At 42.9% G+C, this 20768-nt stretch overlaps 1 protein-coding gene across 14 annotated transcripts in view; it reads right to left on the minus strand.

The window, feature by feature from the left end:
• Positions 1-20168, minus strand: part of TCF7L2 (transcription factor 7 like 2) — a 176633-nt gene extending 156465 nt beyond the window's left edge. For all 14 annotated transcript variants that reach the window (XM_051618849.1, XM_051618850.1, XM_051618846.1 and 11 more), the window contains exons 1-3: positions 19563-20168; positions 19138-19204; positions 18810-18934 (exon numbers count right to left, since the gene is read on the minus strand). In XM_051618849.1, coding sequence (XP_051474809.1) covers positions 18810-18934; positions 19138-19204; positions 19563-19751 — 381 coding nt within the window. In that variant the 5' untranslated portion in view covers positions 19752-20168. The remainder of the gene's footprint in view (positions 1-18809; positions 18935-19137; positions 19205-19562) is intronic.
• Between the last annotated feature and the right edge of the window lie 600 nt (positions 20169-20768).

Genomic DNA, 20768 nt, shown 5'->3' on the forward strand with positions numbered 1-20768 from the left:
AGACAGCTTTCCCATCATTCCAGGATTACTGTGTTTTATAGAAAGCCAGAAGCAGAAATATTAATGCAACTTCTGTAAGAAAAAAGACAGATACATACCTACATTTTATATATATTTGTACATATATATATATGTGCATGTGTACACACATATAAACCCTTTTGATACAAACAAAAAGGCTGGTTGTCTGAAGGTGCTATAAATGCACTTCAGAGCTCATTTAGTCTGATCTGCATAATCTTACCAGTGATTTTGCCACTTGTAAATATTCCAAATTCATGCCAATAAAATCTTCTCAGCAACCAGACAGCCTACAAATATATATGTATGTAACTATCTATGCATGGAGCCATTAACATCCGTTTGTGGTTTGTTAATCTTGTGAAACATCAGAAGGGGAAGGGAGGGAGAAGAGGGAAAGTCCAAATCATGTGTCCTCACAAAGGACATCAAGCACTCAGCAAGTTAGGAAAGTGGACGCTCACACCCTGTTGATGAGAAACAGCAGCTCCACACCACTTTTCTTCATTTCAAAACCGAAAGCACAGCAGAGACGAGAATGTCAGGGAGCAGGGAGATAAATGTAGAAACTGATGTCGTGTCGTGCTCTCATAAAAGGCCTGGATACACTTACAGAGCCTTCCTTATGACTGTCATATAAACATTACACCGGGGCTGTGTACAGGAGATTAAATGGGAGGGGAGGGAAGCTTCACATGTGTCATGCTACCAAAGGTTATTTTAGGATCAGCTTAGAAGCTGAGTAGTGGGTGGAAGGTAATTATATTACCACAGGCATATTTAAATATCACGGGCCCAAACTCTCCCCAGGATCTTTCATAAAGGGCTGTGGCTGTACTGTGATTTGAGCCCAAAACTTGGCCTGCACAGTAGCCCCCTTCCCCAGGGCTGCAGTGATCGCTCCTGGGCATGAGCCTTCCCTCAGTGAAGGATGTATCTAGGGCACAAGCACTTGTCTGTTCAAGGAATAGCACCAAGGAATGTACCTGAGACTGAGATTTTCCCAGCAAGGATCACTAGACTGCACCATAAAACATGGAGAACCATGATGAGGACACAGAATACTTGGGGACAGAGCACATGCAAGTATCACATACACAGTCCTACACAGCCATGCCATCACAGACATGTTACACCAGCCAACAATAATTCAGTTTATCTGCCTCTCTGCATGACAAGTCTCAGAAGAACCTCAACCATTACTTTTGCAGTTCAGCTTGTCTTTGGATCACACCTTGATGGTAACTCTGCATCTGAAGGAGGGCTTTGGAGGAGTACAGCCCAGCTTACCACAGACTCAGAGAAATCTGTATGCAAGGCACTCTGTCTCTACCTAAGAAACATCTCTGTTCTCCCATACAAGCATCAGTCTTCACAACTATAAGCCAGAAGAACAATGCTACCTGCTCACAGAGTCATGTCCAAGGTTTTAGATCACCAAGCAATGCTGCAAGTCCTGTCTTTAAATGGCCTAATACCAGGCAACAGAGGAAATGAGGCACATTCATACAAAGGGTGACCACTAAGCACCTAATGGCAGTGCTGCTCTTGCATACAGACAGGCCCTCCCCAAAGAAAGATCCTCCCCAAAGAGAAAAAAAAATAAAAAATCAAGCACTTGATTCTGGAATGTTGCCATGACCTCAATGTTGCAGAAACAAATTTTATATATACACATATATACAGATTTAATATACGTAGACACACACATATATATGCAAGTATATATGTATATAGTCTCGGTGTTAATATGTTAATAGATCTTAGTATTATATGTTGGTGTTATATAGATTATAGATGTTGATATTATACAAACATTAATATATTATTATGTATATATATAGTTTATATATATACATATATAAACTCACATGTATTAACAGTTTCCCTATCAATCTCTTCAATCTCTTCCAGATTTCTGCACCAAACCCCTGGTTCATCAGACCTATTACTTATTTCCAAGGCTTACAGCACAGTTTTGCAGTGGTACTTGTATGAAATCTCCAAACGTTTATGGAAGCTTTTAAAGAAAATTTTATGTTAAAAATGATCCATTACTCTGAAAAGTAACTAACTATATCTTAATATTTGTAGCAGTTAAGTCATCCAAAAACACTACACCGAAGCCAGTTTCATTTTAGCTCAGATGTAGTTCCTCTCTCTTTTTTAACTGCTCCAAGATTTTGGCACCTATGACTACACTGATGGGCTCATTTGAATAAAATCAAGTATTTCTACTGCAACTCTTGGATGAATCATCCTGTCAGGTCTTGCAGGCACAAAAGTATAAATTACATCTGAAATCTGGGACTGAGTTTGGGTGGGCAATGCTCCTTTGAGTTGTGAAAGCATTCAAGTAACACCAGATGTTCAATGCTCCTCTGGATTCACCATCTATTAGAACATCACTTCTCGGCTTTTTCCAGCACAGTAGGATCATTCATCACATGGCCACATTGCCCTGGTTTAGGCCCTGAACACTAGTTAGAATCAGCCACTATTGAACATGGGTTTTTGTTGGGATCAGAGAGAACAAGATGCCAGGAAATACCCACCTTGCCTATTCAAACAATGCCAGTAAAAAAAAAAGAAAATACTTGGCAGAAAGGAATTGCATAAAAGGGGCCTTCAGTGGACTCCAAGGTCATCTACCCCATGTAGCTGCTATCCAACAAACTAAACACAACACATATTGTAGTTACTACATCATAGGAATGGGCTGAATGAATCTAATTTCTAAGGCAGGCACATAATGCTACTAACACAGTAACAAAAACAAGAGAACTCGGTGCAAACTGCAGAAAATACACTGGTAAACACTATGAGGAAAAGCATACCAACACCATTAAAAAAAAATAAATCATTAAATTATCTATTTTCAATTATTATCCAAGCAGAATGAGGAAATTTAATTTGTTTCAATGAAATTCACAAAACTGCAAGGACAAAGAACCACCACAACCACTAACTTACACCACTTGCCAGACATAAGATCACCTCAACAAGTTTGCAATTCAGAAGGTTAATCTACTTAAAGTTTCAGGACAAATCACTACTCATTATTTTAGTGCAACTACACTCTTTGGCAGGAAAAGGTCACACTACCCACCAGAGAGAGAAATACGTATCTCCAGTGGACCAAACCATGATGCCTCATTGAAAGATTATTTTTAGCCATCTTCTAGGCAGCCTCAAATCAGTGGGAAATGTTTCTCCCCATACATTCAAAATAACCTTTATTTAATAACTCTGTTTCTCCAATGTAATGGAAGATACTGGAAGATAACTAATGCTCCTCTGGGCACACAGGAATGCACATTAGTGCGTAATCAAAATGGAGAACTACCCGTTTCACTCTTGATCACACAGTTCCACACCTGAGACTCCTGTCATGCTGCTCAGCTGAGTTATTACTCATTGAAAAAGAACAGCAAGTAACTTCTGAACCATTCACAGGCAACAGCCGTTTTCTCCCCTCCTACATAAATTGAAATGCCAAATACCAAAGCTATTTGTAGCAGTCAAGATTAGTTCTAACAGGCAAAACACCGAAAGGATAAACTGATCTGAACGTTTATCTAACCACTCACAATTATTCCTACTTATTAGTTTGTTGTACCCCAAATGCACAGAGCACTTAAGATAACAGAAAGTTTGATCCTTGCCTGGAGGAACTCTCATGAGTAGAAAGAAACTGAAGAAATATGAAACTGCAAGATAAAACCGATCTCAATTTACAACCACTTGTGACAGCAAGGACATAGATTTTTGGCTCTTATTCTGCACTAACTTTTTAGCCTTTACTGGAATTACCCCAAAGAAAGATGACCCATTGCTAAGATACTCATGAACTTACACAAAATTGCAACTCTCTGTATCAACATAGTGTACCAGGAGACATCCTACAGACTCTTGGCTTTTACAGTTAGTTGTTCTAACCATCTTAAGAAGGTTACTCTGGTGGCATGAGACAGTTGGTTGCCTTTAGAGATGACACACATGTTCAGCTTCAGAGAAAATAAATCTAAGGAGTCAAACAAGACCTGAGAGGACCACAAAATTAATCAGAGGGCTGTAACACCTCTCCTATGAGGAAAGGCTGAGAGGGTTGGGCTTGTCCAGCCTGGAGAAGAGAAGGCTCCGGGGTGAGTTTATTTTAGTATTTAAAGGCCTACAAGAAAGATAGGGACAAACTTTTTAGTAGCACCTGTTGTGAGAGGACAGGAGATAATGGTTTTAAATGAAAAGAAGGTAGATTTAGACTAGATATTAGGAAGACATTTTTTACTATGAGGATGGTGGAACACTGGAACAGGTTTCCCAGAGAGGCAGTAGATGCCCCATCCTTGCAAACCTTCAAGGTCAGGTTGGACAGGGCTCTGAGCAACGTGATCTAGTTGAAGATGTGCCTGCTCACTTCAGGGGAGTCAGACTAGATGACCTTTAAAGGTCCCTTCCAACCCAAACCATTCTATGACTCATTCTAAACAGCCCAACTCCCTTGATTTTACTCCTACCAAACAAAGCCTACCCGCGTGAACATACATTTAATGCAACTCAGTGATCATGTCTGGATGCAACTGGAGATTGCTGGCTGCAGAAACCAGCAGTGTCCCAGCACCTCAGTTCCATGCAAACATTCATAGTTTAGCCATGATCACTCAAAAGGCAATCAGGTACCAATCAGCTTCATGCAGCTATACATTGAAAAGTGACTCCATGAAAGTGGTATGAGGGTGAGGTAGGGAGGAAAGAGGAGTGTAGTGTTTATTTCCTTTTAACTTTCCATTTCATATGTGTTCAGTGCCATGTCTGAACATGTTCAGACATTTCTTTCCCTCCCCACTTACCCTTCTTCCAAAAGCTTGTCCTACAAATTGTATCTGGGATCTGAAAATTAAGCTGAATTCTTTCCTTCTCTTTCTTATGCACACAGAGTAATAAAGAGACTTTGCAATCCAAATTCTGCACTTGTGTACACCTGTGTTAACCCCATTGTCCTCAAATTATTCCCTTAACAATGGCTGTGGGTTTGTACAGGTGTTGAACAAGCCCCGTAATTGGAATTTAACAAACAATTCCAACAGCAAGGGGTAAAAAAAAAAAAAAAAAAAAAAAAAAAAAAAAAAAAAAAAAAAAAAAAAAAAAAAAAAAAAAAAAGCGCAAGAATTCAGCTCACACCTTCTGGCACTAGTTAACTTGTTCAAGGGATGGGGGGGAGGGGAAAGTTTGAAAGGTATTTAGGTATATCCAGATGCTGACAGACAGCTCACAAGATTTCCAAAAAACTGCCTATTTTCTACTTAAATCCACAAACCAGAACAATAGCAGGGAAATAGCAGGGAGTATAAATGAAAAAATTTTGCTGCTCATTTGTACCATCTTACTCATATTCTCTTTTAGCCTCCTTCCTGCTTCACCAACCATCTTGTGTCCAAAATAAACTCTGCAATCTCCACCTTGGGATCACAAATTTAGGCCATAATCCTGCAAGTCCAAAAGCACGGTCCCAGTGAGCTGAGGACGATTCTTCAGAGGGATAACATGGAGGCGAGCCCAGTGCACGTCCAGGATCGGGGTCATATTTGCACCAGCAGCTCCCGGGAAGGGAAGCACCTCCAGACCACTTGCCAGCACGTTAAGGAACAATCCAAATGGGAGGCAGAAAAGCAAGATGGGGCCAGGCAGTGAAGGCAGCTTGAGGAAATGCCACATCATGAGAAGATGCCATTGGCTGCTTTATGTTGCTGTCTCAGCTAAACTCAAGAGCTAATTTTCTAGGCTGAGCTAGATTTTACATAGCTGTAAAATCCAATAGAAGCTTTCTGGTGCTGTCATGAGCTCCTGCTTGTGACCGTGACTTAAAACCTGCCTCCTCCAGCCCTTTCCCTCAGTATATCCCATGACCAGGACTGCAGATGTAGTCAGGCTTTGTAGCGATGGACAACTTGGTCATAAAAATCTAACAGGAAAGGTTATCCAGCTGGCAAATGAAAGAGATCAGTGACTTTATAGGGCCAGCAATTACTCCTTAGTGATGGAGAATGATTACAGAACACTCATTACTGAAGACATGGCAGTTACTGACAAATTACCAAACTGAGAAATTAATTACCAGCTCAGAAAATAATGCACAAGGGATAGAACTGAGAAAGCCATGTTCAAGAGAGGTCCATAATTTGCAACAACTACATTCTAATCAACAATTAGTCCTGGTACAATTAGTACCACACTGGGTCCTCTTTCAGAATGTCAGACATCACAACTCATCTGTAAACTATCAATGTTTGAGACGAAACAGCACCATCTAAAAATGGACACTTTGTTCAACCTGACCATGACATTGTCCAAGACACAGACCCAACTCTATGCTCCAACACTGCAAAGGCAATTCAGCTACACTGCCAGGAAAACCATTGTCTCCCAACTCATCCTTGTGCCCACAAGTTGACTTCTGCATGTTCAGAAAACCCTCCTGTATTCATGCACCACACTCACGGACCAGGCATGTGAACTAGGGGAAGGTGTGCTCCCAGGAAGCTCACACAGAAGTGTGCTTTGCTGAACGGCAATAGGCATTTTTGCTGTGCAGACTCCAAGGCAAGCAATTTGTCTACAGCTTGTTTCATGCTAGGGGCCAACCCTATGAAAATATGTTATCTGCTTTGTGCTAAAATATAAACAGATCTAGCCAAATTCTTCATCATCGTCATGCAGTGGAAAATAATTGAGGGGAGGTGCAGTTAAAAAATCTGTATACAAATACAGCCCATGACCTCTGAGCTACAACTTCCACAGCCATAAGTATTTATTGATTAGCTTTAACAATGTTTCTGTAATCAGCAGCAAGACCTTCCTTTTTCCTCTGGTCCGTATCTTAGGAACCTGGTGCTGGCTGATCCCAGGTCTCCAGGAAAGACGAAGTGGGGGATGAATTAGGCATACAACACTAACAGGGTTCCCAACACAACACCTACCCAGCCATGCATCAGGGCTGGAAGGCAACATGATACAGAGAAACACAATACAGAGAAAAGACAACAGCCTAAAGGGCTCCTTTCTCTCTGCAGTCAGATGTAGTGGTGAACGAAGGGGAGAAACATAAAACTGACTAAATGATTAAGTAAAATAGCCAAGGTCACCATCTCCAAGCCTTTACAAAGCAGAGATCCTGCATTATTTTGGGGAGAACAAATAAAAGGCAATCACAAAACCTACACAGCTAAGTAAACGGACATCAAAATTACTAACTTTGCACTCAGTGTGATTACTGAAAATATCAAGGAGCTTAATATTTTATTTTATTTAAAAGTAAAGGCATACAGGAAATTTAGCAGTCACATTTTCTTCTTTGGGCAAGAACACCCACACTGCTTGCTCACTCATTCACTCCAATTTTTCTCTGTGTAGCATCTGAGCTAAAGGAGCCCAGACTGAGTCCCCTCCAGACACACAGCAACAGCCCTGAATTTTACAGTTCTATTTGACTTGTTCACAAGACCTAGTCTCACATAATCCATGGGCCTGACTCTTCTCCTAATAAAAGCAAAACTCCAGCAGATTCAGTTTTGGACAGACATTGTAGTGGCAAGAGGATAAACTTTCAGGGTCCAAGCCTCATTCATTCACTCTTCTTGCTTCCACAAGTAATCCAATTAAAAATAATAGGGCTGCTCCTAAGAGTCAAAGATGCAGGATCACATAGGAAGAGAAACTAACTAAAAATATTTAGGGTTCCCCTTCCAGCAGAGCACAAGCACATTCCCCAAAGAATCCTCTTATTTCTGTATATCAAATTAGAGCACCAGTAAAAAATAAATAAATAATAGCAAAAGGCTTGAAAATGTCATTCAAGGCAGGAAGAAGAAACCTAAGCCCTTCTTCTTTTAAAACAAGGGCAATCGAATGACGAGTAGCTGAAAATGTGGCCACACACACTCCTTCATATACACACACATACACAGAGGCAGTTCATCAGAAGTGAATCGGAGAGAGAAAGATGAATTTGAACCCTTTATCCCCTGTCCTTTATAAAAGCTGCCACTCAGTAAACGGAGATTGCTCTAATTACTGTGACAATTCTGCACCCCGTTCAAACAACTTTTGTGTTCTGGACAGGTTTCTCCGCGAGTTTGAAATTCTTGGCCTGAGAACCACTCTTGTCTAAAAGAGGTTTCTCGTTGCAAGCGCAGAATGCAACACTAACAAGTTGTCCCTCTTTTCAGCTCCTTTCATTCTCCTCTTTTCCAATTGCCCGATTCAGAGCTTAATGGAAACTTGTCAAGGCTTTTCTTCCCACAAACCCTGTAGAGCCCCAAGGCAATCTGTGCACAGAGTAACCACAGGAATCTCATATTGTCAATTAAAATTGAATAGACACCTGATAACCCAGTATACGCTGACGAATATACATCACATGCACATACACAGATGTGCCCACATAACCAGTCTGATGCCCGCGGCTGGGCACACCAGCACTGGGGCAACGTGCCAGTTCTCCTTTACAACCACTCAGCTACACCCTGGTTCTAGTTTTCACTTTTTAATTTTGTATTTATGAAATTTAATTTCATATTTATGAAATTAAAAACAAAGTACTTTCAAGCACTGTAGTTGAGCAACAGATTTCAATGGAAAATAAACTAACTACATATACCAGGCATTTGGCCTTTAATAACCCTGGAGATTGCAAAGATATTTAGCTGCTATCCAGCTCTGTGGATATTCTTTACACAGCAGTTTTTGTGACCAGTACAGCAGTTATGTTTGTGACTAGCTCCTATAAAGTACCTTCTCCCCACCCTTATTTTAATTGACACAAACATGTTTTAAGCTATGTTTTATGTTGCGGTTTAAAAATTAAGAAAAAAGCCATAGGGAAAGGTAACAGGAATCAGAAGTAAACAGACATTTGGTTAATAATAATAGAAATCTCAAAAAATTTACTTCCAGACAGACAACTATAATCTGTACCTTCTTTCAAAGGGAGAAAACCTTCTTGCCAACATCCCAGAGAAAACAAAGGTACAAATACTGATTGCCATCTTATTCTTGTGATGTGTTCATTCAAGGTCATACCTTCCCGTGGATTCTTTAATATTGGCAAGCATTTATAATAGCATAATTTCAATAGCAGTCTGTTCAGCCCGAGAGTAGATCAATGCAGCATCTACATGCCATCTTCCAGACCTTGCCTATGTCAGGGTAGTGGCCCTGGTTTTAGAAATCTCCTGAATCTAATTAAACCAATGCAAACCTCTTACTGTGTATGCTCCCAAACCAGTTCACTGGTTTAACCAAGTTAAAATTATTCAGGCCAGGGTTTAAAGCAGTTCCAAGTGAACCTTTATTAAATATTTGCATCAGTTAAAAACAGAAATCAATGTAGTGGCTTGTCTCTAGAATAGAAAAGCCTATAGCCTCAGACTTTTCCAGATCATTATTTGAGGAGTCACTAAGTCCACTGGGAGTTTGGATGTGCTCAGAGAGGTACGCCCCCACCTTTTCTTGCTCTATTTTTCCCTTTCTTAAAATAGAATTACTTGCTTCTTTTATATCAACATCTAAAAACATTCCTCAGAAAGTTCCTTTGCAGTTATTTTGATTTTGGCATTTTCTAGCTATTACTTCCTATACGGTAGGATTTTTTCAGTGTCTCAGCTGCATCACCATCAACAGTGAATTAGACAGCAGATACTGATTTTGTTGCATACAGCACTTTTCACACCAGAGATACACTGGAGAGTCATGCAAAGCTGTGAGACAGATACTGGTCGAGCACAATTATATATTCATACTTGATAACCAACAAGCATGCAATCATACTTCCCATGGAGCCTAGGACATTAAAACCTGTTCTGCCAAGAGAGGAAAACAGTTAGGCAGGACTAACTGTACCAGGAGGACTAACAAAATGGTTTTGGGACCTTTAACATCACAGAGAGTCCCTCCTGAATTCAGCCCCCTTCCTGGCCAAATACCTGCAGGAGTTTGGTAGCTGAAACATCTGATCCCAAAAGAAGTGGCCCTCCCATCTTCTATCTCCACATGCTTCCTTCAGCAAGCAGCAAAAGTATTTTGAACAACACAAATCCAAAGCCCACTCATCACCCATAATTTCTATCACTTTACTGTCATCATTTCTTCTTTGCTGAAACCAGCAGCGTATGAGTCAGAAAACAAACATTAACTTTTACAACTTCCACACAAATCCACCTACTCGTATTAGAAAAGCAGTACTGACATGCAACACAGCCTGGGACCAATCCTGACCCCACCAGGTTGCTCTGTACTTCTCTGGGAAAAGTCAGATAGTGCAGAAACAGGAGCTCATTTAAGAAAGTACCACTGGAAACAAAACTTTCCCTCCCCCACCCCCCCAAGAGCAAAGGATGCCACAGAAGCAGCAATATATCAATATGACATTGAGTTTAGTTTGGCTTTTTCAATACCTTTATGCACTTTTCAAGAAGTTGGCCATTGGCTCAGGACACACGGGGCCTGATCCAAAGACCTTCGTTATTAATAGAAGCCTTTTTTCCATTGACTTCAATGGATCTTGGACCAAGCCCAAGGAAGACAAGATTTCACAGCAGTAAGAGTGACACACATTCTCTGCATTCAAAACAAAACAAAACAAAACAATACATGGCATTTACAATGTCAATCTGTAGAGCATAGTTTTGTTTGTGTTTTGCTTTTTAAAATAGGCTCTAGGCTGTTGGATTAATGCACCCAAAAAGTGCCTCTGAAGTTAGAAGGAAATATGGGCAGATACCATAGTGAGATATATAATACTCCCAGTATTTCCCCCAACTAGAATATAAAGGCATCCTCTACCACAACATTTCTCCTAAGTTGCTGCAGCAACACTTTAAAGTGTCCTATCATTATGAACTCCTCTAGTAACAACTACAACATTACCCATGATGAATTAATTTGTATTAATATGGCTATCACACGCATTTCCATATGAAATCTATTGTTCTGGAGCATTAATAAAAACCTCATCAAGTGAAGTAACGTGGTACCCCTATATTTGGTTTACAGAAATTCAAAATAAATACATTAAAACAAAATTGGTAATATCTTTAGTACATCATAATTGGCACAGCAAGCAGAAACCCAGTTATCTTCTCAGTACGTATTTATAGCATCACCCTTCCCCATTCATTCCACATTTTCTTAGAGAATCTGCTGTACCCTACATCTGCAATTCATTGACTTTACAATTTACCACATGTTGAGATGGAGAGGTCTCAGCTCCATTTGAATCACTGCACAAATATGCAAGTGATTTATCGTTTTAAAACTGAAGACTGCAGAAGAACGACTCCACTTTTCCTGAACATTACTCCTTCTGGCAGACCATGAACAATTACAGCGCGTACTAATTAAGCTCTGTAAATGTGCTGTGCCCTGCTAATGCCTACCAGGCCTCAAATTTAGTTGCATGAAGCCAAACTTCAGCCAGTGACTTAACTCATTCAGCACTGCCCAGTTGCCTGAGCATGACCCCATGAAGAATAAGGGTCGAGGGTTTAGCCAACCTAAAACAAAGGCGTGAGACTGAACAGATTTTGCTGGAAAGAATCGGAGGGGGGAGGTACCAGAGGGAGGGGGTGAGATGTGTCCTGGGAACCAGAGGAACATCCTTGTTGATAACCTGTTCAAAAGGTACAATACCACACCAGCTTTGCAGTGTGGTGCTGGGGGATTGAGATCTGTCCCCAGAGGGTAATAAGTCACAGTGCTCCATTGATAAGGGAAATGCATAAAACCTTCAACAAAACTGTACAGCTATTTGTGGAAGGGCCAAACTGACAGCCCCCTCTTTTTTTTTTTTTTAAGTCAGGTTTTACGTGGCTTGTAGAAGAAAAACATATGGGTGAAGGAGCACAGCTTTCCACCACATACATAACCCTGCCTTTTTCTTAAATTAGTGTCCAAGCACAACAGTAACCTACAGGGAACCCAAAACCAACTGCTGGAGAAATTAAAGGTAAAAGTAACACCTAGACGTATTTGAGTCATCACATTATCTTGCTAAAAAACACACAAGCCCATCACAGACAAGACAGCAGCACTTCAAATCTCACTGTCCACTCTAGGAAAGTGTATTTAATAGGGAGTGAGCAGAGAATAACGAGCTTTGCTGAGCGAAGCAGTGTTTCTCCCCAGGCCCCAGACTTTCCTGACACTTAAGAGTCAATCCCCAGATCCCAAGCTTCCCCTCCAACCATCCGTTCAAACACTGGCTTTTTTCTTTCCCCCCCTAGGTTTCTGATTTCTCAGCGCTCCAACATCCCTCCTTTGTCCTCCAATTACTCTCCAGCAGCCCCTGCTCTTGCTGTGCCTCCCCCCAGTCACCCCCTCCCAAAACACCACCCACAGCACATGCCCCTGCTCCCCTCACCCCTCCACACTGACCTATGTGTCCATGCCAGATTGTCCCTTCCAGCAGGACACAGGGCTTCTCCCCTTAAACCCCCCCTCTAACCTCCACACCTGAATTCATTCAGCGCATGTTTTCCCTTAACATAGGCTTGTGCTGCTTTTTAAGAGGCCCTGTTTCATACGCACACAACAGTCTAATACATTCGTTTCCAAGCATCCACCTTTTGCATAAAACCTGATGCTTTTCCCCCTCCCACCGCCCTCCCCTGGCTCAGTGATATGTGAGAAAATTAAAGGACGTTTCCAGGTGTCATCTGTCTTTAAATGTTTGCTTGTATCGGTATCTAGGAAATACTGCACAATCCTGCTGAGACCTGTGTAAAGGACACGAGCTGGGCTAAACTTCTTCCCTCCTTTCCTTCAGCCTGGCTGCATCACCCACAGCCCAGCCTTTGCAGCACTGCAAGCGTTAATTATAAACTTCGGAGCCTATGTATATAAAAAAAAAAAAAAGGCACAAACACAAACCAGCAGTTGGGAGGAGGAGCAGAAATATTCATCCCTTTTGGGTGGGGAGAGAGAGGATTTCCATATCTCCCCCCCAGCACCACACTCCATCTCTCATTGCTTATAATTAGTGAAAGAAATTTGACCCACTGCCAGTGTCTGTGGACCTTGGATATTATAAGGCCAGCGTGGCGTCAAATATCTTAACATTCATAAGTGTTATAGGCTGTAAATAAACCCCGTGGATTTATGACCCTGTGGTGCTTGCCAGCAAACGACTGTGGCACATTTCTTTCAGCAGACCTGTCGAGGTGCAAGTTTGCCTTTGGTTGTAAAATTAACCATTTCCTTCACAAATGTGCCCAATTACAAGTCAAAGTTTTAAGGCTTACTTACATATTTGCCAGGACGCAGTACTGAGGAGACGCCCGGGGAACAGAGCTTTAAACTTCCCCCCCAAAAACCTCACAAACCTCCCCCAAAGCAAAACTTCTCACAACAGCCCTAGTGTGGGAGCAGAGTGTCTGATTTCACAGAAGAAAAAAAAAAAAAAAAAAAAAAAAAGAGAGAGAGAGAGGAAAAAAAACCCAAACAGACAACCCAACCACTTTTATATGTGTGTATTGCCAGCCCTCATTTTTGGCTACTTGGAGGCTGGGGGGGGGAGCAGGCGTCTCCCCCCGGGCTCTGCCTGGAGAAGGATCTCCTCCCTTCCCCCAGGATAATGTCATCTGCTTCCTGTGTAGGAGAGCATTTGCTAAATCCAGGTTGTCTCATGCTTAACTGCCAATAATCCAACTTCCACATAACTCCCAGACAGCTGGGAAAAGGTCCTCAGAGTTTTTAGTCATGGTACAGAAACACACGTCCACACAAAAAGTCTGCAGCTGTCTTTTTTCTCTACACCACATTTTTTATCTGATTTTGGGGCCCAGTCATGAAAGTCTGACAAATTTAAAACATTTTTACCTACATTCTGGTTTACAAGCTCCAATGAAAGCTGCAACATATTCCTTCCCCCCCCCCCCATCTTCAACTGACAAATCAGCACATATTTGCTAGAACAAAAAATGAAGAGGAAGGAGGAAAAAAAAAACACCAGCAAAAAAAAAAAAACAAAAACACAAATCCACTCAACATCATCAGTCCATGTATGAATGCATTCAAAAAACCTGGAAAGGCATCCACTGTTTTTCGGTGGCTTTTTTTTTTTTTTCAGTACAGAACTGCCACTGGTGCACCTATTAAAATTGTTCGATTTCCAAAGCAAATATTATTTTTAATGAAGTGCAGTCCTGCAATTATCCTGTGCACTCAAGTAACAGTACTGCATTATATTGTTCTGCAAGGTCCCAGAAACATGAAACTTTGCTTTAACTAATTTTCATAGCCCCCTAAAGAGAAGCTGATTGACTTAGCAATGCAGCACTTGCTTCAGAATGAAATCTTATCAGGAAAAAAAGAAAAAAAAAAGAAGAAAAAAAAACCGATATAATTAAATATAAATCAGCTTCTTTACTGAAAATAAGTTAACGAACACAGTCTGTATTGCCATTGTATACCAGCTATGCTAATGCTATAGCAGAGTGATTCAGCAACCTACCTAATTAAGCATGAGGAAAGTTTCTTTATGGAGGTTCCATTTGATTTACACCACAGGACCATCAGCTCTTATTTAATAGCTTGTTTTTACACAAGATTAGAAACTTTATTAAAAACATGTCCATTCAATATTTTTTTTAAAGAAAGCAAATAATTCACTCTCCACCGAATAGTTAGGTATCATAAAGTACCAAAGTGCTGACATATTAAGTTGTATCTACATTATTAACTAGTTGGTGGACGTTAATACTATAATCCATACTGCAGACGTTAAACCTCAACTATAAAGATTAGTAAAGAATTAATATTGTCACATCTAGACTGAAACCTTAACATGCCAGCCATAAATATTTCTGAAGGAGATGAAAAACAATTAGCATAAATACCAAAGAAGGGCAAGAACACCTGTTCTTTTGCAGTGCGATAAGCATTTTATTGTTCTCTATTTAAAATGTAATGACCTGTGTAATTACAGTAATATTACATTGTATTGCAAGGGCTTGGAATGTCACACTTTGAAAAGTGTTGTCAAAACAATTGGAGGGAGGGGGGAAAAAAGGACCACCATTAACCCTTCACGCTCCAGGGTCTACAGCTTTTGTATTAGGAAGGATTATGTTGTTTGATTCAGTAGATAAAGGAAAACACCCATTTTTCAAGTCAATTAAAGAAAAAAGTTTCCTTCTGAAGGTAAAATCTAGGCGAGGGGGCTACTCTCCACCACAGCTATTTCCAGCTCCCGAACTTCAGGACCAAACACAAGCTTACTCCTACAACACCACTCAACAAGCAACAATTTAGGGGAAAGGAAGCTGCAACAGCACTGGTGAAAATAAGAGCATCTGCCAGCAGGGTTTTCTCAAATCACAACGCATCGATTTGCTCACCAAAAGCATCAAAAAAGCTCTAAATTTAGGGTAAAAAACTAAATAATCACTTCTTCAATTTCCAACCCTGAAAGGAAAACATTCTCCTTAATTATCCTGAAGAGGCAGCTGCCCTAGTCCCTCTGCAAGCATAGGTATGGAACTGGCACTCTCAGATGCACTACTTCATTACTATTTGACTAGACTTCTACATAATACACATATATTCCCAAAAGCATTTTACAGTATTCTATCAAAAGCAAGATTAACATGCAAAAAAATATTGACTCTTAAAAATAAAATTATTCCTATCAAGCTTTATAAAGAGTTTGCAGTATTTAAAGCGTTACTATTGAGATAATATACTATTCATCGTAAGCAGATTTTATGATACTTCATAATTCTTCACATTCCTGAAGCAGTAAAGCAGAAATTGCTGCCCACTAATTTGCTCTTGAGCAATCACAGGTACATTTACAAAACACAATAACTCCGTTACACCCCCCCAAAAAAAAAAAATCCAGAAAAAAAAAAATAATAAAAAACCACACCCACAGACATTTGAGATTCTACAACAGCAAAAAGAAAGGAAAAGCAATTTTGCTACATATCTGCATCACCTCTTTACCTTGCATGCTCTAAACCGCAACAAATACGGCTTCAGGAAAAGCTACATAAATAAAAACAAATCTCATAATTATGCAGAGCCATCTACACCTTTTCAACTTGTATTTAGAAAAAAAAAATAAAAACAAACAAACAAAAAAAACCCAAACAGGGCAGAGAGAGACAGAGAAATCTAGTTCGTCCGGATTTGGAAGCTAGTACAGCAAAGAACTAGAATCCATCTAAAACCAGTGTGTGACAGACAACAGCTATCCCGAGGAATCTCTATAATATTCTGCTCTCAGGCCTAAATAAACAACTTTATTTTTTCCTGGCTCTAATTAAGTGTCAGGCAAACAAACAAGCATTACAGAATGTGAAAGAATAAGGTTAAGAAGACAGAAAGATGCTGGAGCCTGCATGTGGAAGTAAGAAATTGCCCACTGAGTGTGGAAATATCCTTTCAGAATCCATCTGATAACGCAAGCAGGCCACCTGCTCTACCAACAATAAACCAACCTGTAATCTTTTGTACAGTACCTTTAATTTACACAAACCAAACATTCCTATGGGGGCCTTTTTAACTGTGGGGGAGCAAGGGGAGGAAGGATACCTCCAGGAAAGCTAACTGCTGAAGGATTCTATATTGATATACCAAAGGTAAAAGGATCTGCAATAAAAGTAATGAGGAAAAAAATAATTAACTGTAACTGTTGTAAGAAAAAAAACGCTTAAAGAAAAAAACAGCAGAGGTGTGCTTCCTATTAGCCTGCACTTGGAACAGTGGAATGCATTTAAGGTAAAAAGGAGGAAAAAAAAAAAAATAATTACACAAAGCTTCACAATTTGTAACAAAGTGATTTGTAACAAAGACTGTTTTGCCATCTGGATTCTGGTGCTTACAGAATTTGGAATTTATCACCATCATCCATATACATGCGGGTGACCGTATTCAAAAGGAGAAATATAATGAATTCATCCCTTGAACTCCCCTCCCAATCATTACAATTGCAAACTGCAGTTACCCCTATGCTACTGTCCCAGAAACCACCTCCTCGCAAGAAGAGCCTTCCAAGCCACCAAGATGAAACCCTACCACAGCTCTAAAGATATGCAAAGTCAGAAAACCTTCCTTGCTGCCTCCCTGTCACTCTGCATTTACTAATCTGCGCCTACTGACGTTTTACTAAGTGAAAACAAGACTGACCCGATGTTTAATATTTTAATGCTTTAAAACACTTGTAGATCTGATACGTTGAAGTTGTCCAAGCCCTGAGTCATTAGTACGGCTTCAACATCTACTAAACAGCAGATCTATTATAGTAAATCGCTATCTCGTGTTACCACAAGGAAAAAAAAAAAAAAAAAAAAGTGTATAAACACACATGGTGATGGTGGGGACGCGTGAAGTTTAGAAACACCCAGAGGAAACAAAACAGCAATGCTAAACCCATCCGAAGGAATAGGCAGTATTTTGCAGTTCCAGGGGATTTAGCCATTTTAGCTTAAAATTTTTTAAAGCTCTTTTAAAAAAAGGAAAGAAAAGGCGACACTTTAGAAATCTGAAGTCAGAGCAGAGCACACCGTGGGTAACATTACGAGCGGAGAAACAGCTGGGACTACAACCCACCAGCAGACCCCAAAGTTTCCTGGGACCTTGGGATCTGAGCTAAAACTTGCTCTCCCTCCACTCACAGGCGTGCAGAGCACACCCCTGCCACCGAACCCGGGGGTAAAATAAACAAAACAGAAAAAAAACCAACCAAACAAACAAAACCCACAAAAAACCGGAAGCTTTCAGCAAATTGTTTTTCTGCCAGCATACTTCCAGGAGGAATTTTGCTCGACTTGTCCGATTATTTTGTTGCTGTTGTTGCTAGACCTAAGCCAGGCGATTTCTGTATCCGGGCTCCGCTTTCCTCTAACCCCCAGGTTTCTCCCTTCGACCCTCACCGCCCCAGCCCCGCAAGGCACACACGAAGCCGGAGCCGCTTCGGGGTTGCTCCCCGGCACGGCCCAGGTGAGAAGGGCCCCGTCGCCCCCGGGCAGGGCTGCCGCGCTGCGGCCCCCGCGGCGCCGCCGGGCCCCGACCGCGCTGAGGCCGGACACAACTCGCGGCGCCCACGGCCGGGAGGGGACACACAATGAAATCGCCGCTCCCACAGGCCAGGGGGGCAGGGCGAGGGCAGGAGAGGGTTAAGGGGGAGGAAAGGGGAGGGGGGAGCCGGCCCAGCCGCCACGGAAGAGGGCAGGAGGCGACGGATCACCATGGAAAATGAGGAGTTTAGAGGAAGCGGATCCCGGACTCGGCCGGGAGAAAATTACCCCCCTCCCCAACAGAAGGGGAAAGGGGCGAGGGCAAAAAAACCCCAAACAAACAAAAAAGTAAAAAAAAAAAAAAGTAAATTCTCAATTATTTTAATTCCCAGTTTTGTTTTGAGGCTGAATTGGGTGTTGTTTGCATTTTGCTTGGCTTCTTTTTCTCCCCCACCTCTCCCCGCAGGGGAGGTTACGAGGGCTCCGGAAAAAAAACTGCCCACAAAACTGAAAGTAAAAAAAAAAGAAAAAAAAAAAAAGAAAGAAAAAAGAAGAGGGAAAAAAAAAAAATATGGCGAAGTGTAAACAAACCCCCTCCCGCCGCGGCCCGCGGAGTTTGGAAAGTTTGCGGCAAGGGGGAGGGGGCGGCGGGGCGGGCGAGCGGGGCAACGGGAGCGCGGCGGCGGGAGCTGGGGGGAAGGGGTGGGGGGAAAAGAGGAAAGGAGGGGAGTAAGAAAAGGGAGGAAAGAAAAAAAAAAAAAAAAAGGCACTTACCGTCCTCGCCGTCGGAGAGAGCGATCCATTGGGCAGATACGGGCTGCTGAGGTCGGGGATCATTATAAAGGGATAACCCGGGTATGGTGGGCCCTTAAACAACCCTCCATCTTGCCTCTTCGCAGCTAACATGGCGGGGGAGACACGAGCGGGAGAGGGGAAGGAAGGGGGCAACAGGGGGGGAAAAAAAGGAGGAAAGAGGGGGGGGAAGGGAAGGAAAACTTTTTTTAGAAAGTGTCCCAAAAAGAGGAGCCGGGCGGCCGGCAGAGGGGCGGCGGGCGGTGCGGGGCGGGCGGGCGGCGGTGCCGGCCAGGCCCGCCGTACTCACCTTCCTCTAAACTTTCCCGGGATTTATCTCTGAAAGTTTCGGACCGAGGCGGGGGCCGCCGCTCCGCCTGGGAGCGAGCCGGGATCCGGCGTGGGGCAGTTGGGGAGGGGGGTGGTTGGTTTGTTGTTGTTGTTTGGTTGTTGGTTTTGTTGTGGGTTGTTGTTTTTTTTTTTTGGGGGGGGGAGGGAAAGAAGAGGGGAGAAATAAAAGGCGAAGAAGAAGGGAAAGGTAGGGGGAGGAGGTGGAAGGAGAAACAAACAGAACAAAACAGAAGGCATCGTTACAAGTTGGTGCCGCGGAGGAAAGTTGGGCGCCGGCGGGAGCGGGACCCGGCGCGGCGCCCCCGGCCCCGGCCGCAAGCCGGGCAGGCAGCGCGGCCCCCGCCCGCCGCCCCGAAACGGCCCCGCGGGGGGCTTCCCCCGTACCTCCGAGTCTGAGGAGCTGTTTTGATTCGTTTCTGATTCATTGACGAGAGACGACTTGACATCAGCTAAATCCCTCTCCGCCGAGGAGTTCTCGGAGATCTTCTCCTCCTGCTCCCCTTCGTCTTTGAAAGAGATCAGTTCATCGTTGGCGCCCAGGTCGTCCCCTCCACCGCCGTTCAGCTGCGGCATTTTCCTCCTGGCTCACCCCACCAGCAGCAATTTTGCAAAAAGGGGAAGGGGGGGAGAAAAAATAAAGAAAAAAAAAATAGGGGATTGGGGGGAAAAAAGGAAAAAAAGAAGAGGGGAGGGGGGGGGGAAGTTTGCACCAAAAAAAGAAGAGTCCAAGGTGAAAGTTTCTTTTTTTTTTTCCCCTTCTCTTTCCTCCTGGGGAGGGGAAAAGAGGGAGGAGGAGGGGAGGGAAATGTCTCTTCTTTGCTCCTTTGCACCAGTGACTTTAGGCTTCTTCCTTTCCTTCTTCGGGATTTTCTCTTTCTTTCTTCCAAGGAGCTGCTCGGCGTGCACTGCGCGCACACGCACTCACACCCGCGCACGCACTCACGAAAAAATTAATAATAATAATAAAAAAAATATAGAGGCGGGGGGAGAGGGGGGGGTAGGGGGGGGGGGGGTGGAAATAATGCAACAAACCAGCCCAAGAAGTCAGCTGTAACGGGGGGGCAGCCGCCGCGGATATTGGGAGCCTGTGCCGCTCGGGTTTGAGTGAGTTGAAGTTGGACTGAGAGCTTTTCAGTTCAAAGGCGGCGCTGATTGACAGATAGAAAAAGGGGGATCGAAATCCGGAGGAACGGAGAAGTCTGGGATCCGGGATTATTGACAGGGAGCGAGAAACACACCAGGCACTTAATGAGATGCAGGAGGGGGCGGGGGCTCCCCGGTGACGTCTGCATAAATAAACAGGTCTGGGGCGCGGGAGGGGGAGGAGGGTGGGGGAAGTAGGAAACTAACAATGATCCTTTTTGGCATGGGAGCGGGAGGGCGAGGGGAGGGGAGCGGGCTGCGGGGGCGCGGGGGGGCCGCCGCCGGCAGGAGGGGGTACGAAGGGGGGGGCGGGGGGGGGTACAGCATTTTTTTCAATTAAAAAAAAAATTCTGCACTGTAGCCCAGAGCTGCAGGACGGGGGCGGGGGGGGGGGGGGGAGTAAGGGGAAGAGCACCCAAACGAGTGCCCCTGCCTCAGCTCTGTGCA

This window comes from Apus apus, chromosome 4 (assembly GCF_020740795.1).
Source record: "Apus apus isolate bApuApu2 chromosome 4, bApuApu2.pri.cur, whole genome shotgun sequence".
NCBI classification, from domain to species: domain Eukaryota; kingdom Metazoa; phylum Chordata; class Aves; order Apodiformes; family Apodidae; genus Apus; species Apus apus.